Consider the following 3,478-nt stretch of genomic DNA (forward strand, 5'->3'; position numbering starts at 1 on the left):
AGTGCTGGGATTAAAGGCGTGCGCCACCATCGCCCAACTTTAAAGTTATAAAATCTTAAGGTGCCTGATTAAATACAGCTTGTGACCTGACTGAGTCCTTGATATGGTGTGTAAATTCTTTCGTTTGTACTTAAGAAACCGTTCATATTGGTCTGTTGTTGACTTTACAAATCTCCTTTGAGGGTTCAAAGCGTAGCTTAGAGTAGGCTGTTTGATGAGTATGCACAAGGTGCGGTCTGATTCCCAGCACTGTAAAAAAAAAAGAGAAACCAAGAAGGAGGAAAGAAATGCTACCCATTTATTTGCCTCTGGTTTCCTACCTCTTTGAGTTTATTATATGTAGAAACAAATGCATGAGCTGTATCAAAAAATAATTAATGCATTTTCTGTTCCCAGGAAAGGGGATCATTGCTCTTACTGTCGCTGGGTGCTGTTGATGGTGGCGACTGTTATCTATTTTATTTCCGCGTGTTTGGAGTACTGTCACGATAGGAAGGAAATGTTTTAAATTATCACTAAATCATCAGTTTGAAACCTTGTATTTAATTTTGCTAGGATAAGTACAGGTTTTTTAATTATGCTGCTAACAAGGTCCGTTTTGCCTTTTCTTATAGCTATTAATCGATGGCAAAGTTATTTTGGCCTTGTTAACCTATGTGAAAAAGCCCGAGAGACTCAAGATTATCGAGTGGTCTGCAGCACAGTATGAAGAACTACAACTGCATGCAATAGCCACCTTGTCCTCAGTGGCTCCTTTGTTAATAGAGGAGTATATGTCATGCCAGGGCAATGCTCGAATCCTTGCGTTTCTGGAATGGTGTGACCACGAGGGTGAGTGTCCTTCAGGGCCCTGTCAAGATTCTAGTCTGCATTTCAAATGAACGTGTGGTATTTACATAGACAAGCAGTTCTTCAATTGAAGAAAATAAAAACATTGAATTCATTCTTTTAGCATATTTATATGTCTTCATAAACACGGAGATTTTAGGGCTAGAGAGCTAGCTCGGCAGTTAGTATCACATACTGTTCTTGCTCCAAATGCCTATGCCAGGGAGCTCACAAGTGCTTTAACTCCAGCTCCCGGGGATTCAGTGGCCTCTACAGGCACCTGCATTCATGTGCACATGCCCCATAGAGACACAGTTACACATAATTAAAGATAATACTGTTGGGTCCAGGGGGGTTGTGCAAAGATGAGAACACCACAAAGTCTAATAAACCAGAAGCAAACTTTATTCCAGAAACCAGATCCTAGGAAAACCAGAAGCAAACTTAAAAATAAAAAATAAAAAGATACCTCAGGGCACAGAAGCTTATCAGCTAGCTGAGACCACAGCCAGAGATGGCAGTTGTTAGTCTGTGGCAAAAAGCCGCTTTCTGGACCCACTTTTTATAGTAGGGGCACCAAGCATTAGCTCTGAACAAAGGAATTTTTACGATCTTGTTCTGACCCATGAGTCAGTCAACATAGACCCTAAGTAGGGGAGTGAGTTTTAACGTCAATGGGTAACAGGCAGCTATCATGAAATATGTTTTAGAGCCGGGCGGTGGTGGCACACACCTTTAATCCCAGCACTCGGGGGGCAGAGGCAGGCGGATCTCTGTGAGTTCGAGACCAGCCTGGTCTACAGAGCTAGTTCCAGGACAAACTCCAAAGCCACAGAGAAACCCTGTCTCGAAAAAAAAAAAAAAGAAATATGTTTTAGAGTAGATTACAGTGAATGTCACTAATTGCAAGAAAACAGATGTCTTTAGCAATTAGTCAGAAAAGGACTGTTAGTAATACTAGACAGTTAATAAATTAGAATTAGTTGGCTCTTAGGTTGGGAACTTAGAAGATAGCAGAAAGTTCTTCACACCATCTCAAGGTAAAACTCAGACACCGACTGCCATACTTTATAACCTCCATTATCAGAGATCTTTAGTCAAACCCATGTTTTTACCTTGTCCACTGTTTCTCCTGGTACCTCCAGGCAGTGTGTACTGAAGCCCCCTCCATACCTCCCCTTAATGGTGTCAGTTTTCCATACAGAGACAGGGCCTAACCCAGAGGTCACGTATCTCTGTCTCCTAAAGGTTAACTCAGTTTACATCTGTCATTTATCAAGGATGACCAGGACACTACTCTCAATTTGCAGGGAGAAGCTCTGGCCTTGTAAATAAAACAGCCAGTTGTAAAATGAAATAACCTAGCCTGATGGAGGCTCCTTCTCAAGCATCCAAGAAAATAGCTCACTGTGAATGACTGATCCTTGATCTGCTGAGACAGCTGCTGACAGTCTGTTTTTATTCTCTTAGACTTACAACTTTGTATTTCTTTATTTCTATATTCTCATTTTTGGAATCTACATTTTTATTTTCTTATTCTTAGACTCTTCAAAACAAATCTTTTAGAAACATTGAGATTTCAAAGTCAGATAGTAACAAAGATTAAATATAATTAATAAACAGTTGAAAGTAATTATATATGGTTTTATTTAAATTATTATATTGAGGTCTATAGAAATTATACTTAGGAAAGAAATAAAAAGATGTGGACAAGTTTAATATGTTCATTCAACAAACATTTATTGAGCATCTACGAAGTACAAGATACTACTTTAGCTACTGAAAACACATTTAGGCTTCAATTGGACACAAATCCTTAAACAACCTCATAAAATTTAAAATCTAGATTTTTAGCCAGAAGCACTGGCTCCAGAATATAGTCTATCAGAGAGAAGAGCCTCAGTTTGTAAATGTTATTTTATTCAATTCTTAAAAATATACTCGAGCATAAAAATTGATAAGGAAGAATGCTGTTAAAGACACAAACACTGATCCCTTTGGGTAAAATTTAAAAAGACATATTTTCATTCTAAGACTAAAAAGAGCAAGGGAAGGGATAATATTTCTATTAAGAAAAAAACAAGCAAACATTACTGAATTTTAACATCTGTTTAAATGTATAGATATTTAAAATATCTGATGTGTTATTTTGTTTTTAAACAAAAACATTTACTTGAAACATTTTATGCTTTAAGTTTCTTAGCTATAAATTCAATTATTAATTTCCCCACAGATTCCTTCTTCATTCACGGTAACAGTTTTCATGGGACAGGCGGCCGTGGAAACAAGTTTGCCCAGATGCGGTACACCTTGCGGCTCCTCAGAGCCATGGTTTATCTTGAAGATGAGACTGTGAACACGGATCTCTGTGAAAGGGGGGTTATTCATCAACTGATAGGTAAGGTGTTACATGGCTGCTCACTGGTGCAACTCAGGTGTTTGTAATTCTAGAAGTTTTATAGGAAATATTCTACAAATTGATTTTATGAGTGACCATATCCTGAAAGGTTTCTTGCTTTTTCTTTCATCTTGTTGAGGCCAACCAGTTCTCTTGTTACTGAAATATCAGCAACAACAATTGTTGAAATAAGAGCGGCAGGGCTGAGTCCCAGGCGCCCGGCCGCCCACATGGCTAGCTTAGCTTATGCCC

General features: G+C 38.5%; 1 protein-coding gene across 2 annotated transcripts in view; it reads left to right on the forward strand.

Annotated features, from left to right (window-relative positions):
* Window positions 1-3,478, forward strand: part of Cfap69 (cilia and flagella associated protein 69) — an 85,150-nt gene that overhangs the window by 56,836 nt on the left and 24,836 nt on the right. For both annotated transcript variants that reach the window (XM_026784679.1, XM_005358302.3), the window contains exons 12-13: window positions 615-831; window positions 3,062-3,226. In XM_026784679.1, the coding sequence (XP_026640480.1) occupies window positions 615-831; window positions 3,062-3,226 (382 nt within the window). The remainder of the gene's footprint in view (window positions 1-614; window positions 832-3,061; window positions 3,227-3,478) is intronic.

This window comes from Microtus ochrogaster, chromosome 26, assembly GCF_000317375.1.
Source record: "Microtus ochrogaster isolate Prairie Vole_2 chromosome 26, MicOch1.0, whole genome shotgun sequence".
NCBI lineage: Eukaryota > Metazoa > Chordata > Mammalia > Rodentia > Cricetidae > Microtus > Microtus ochrogaster.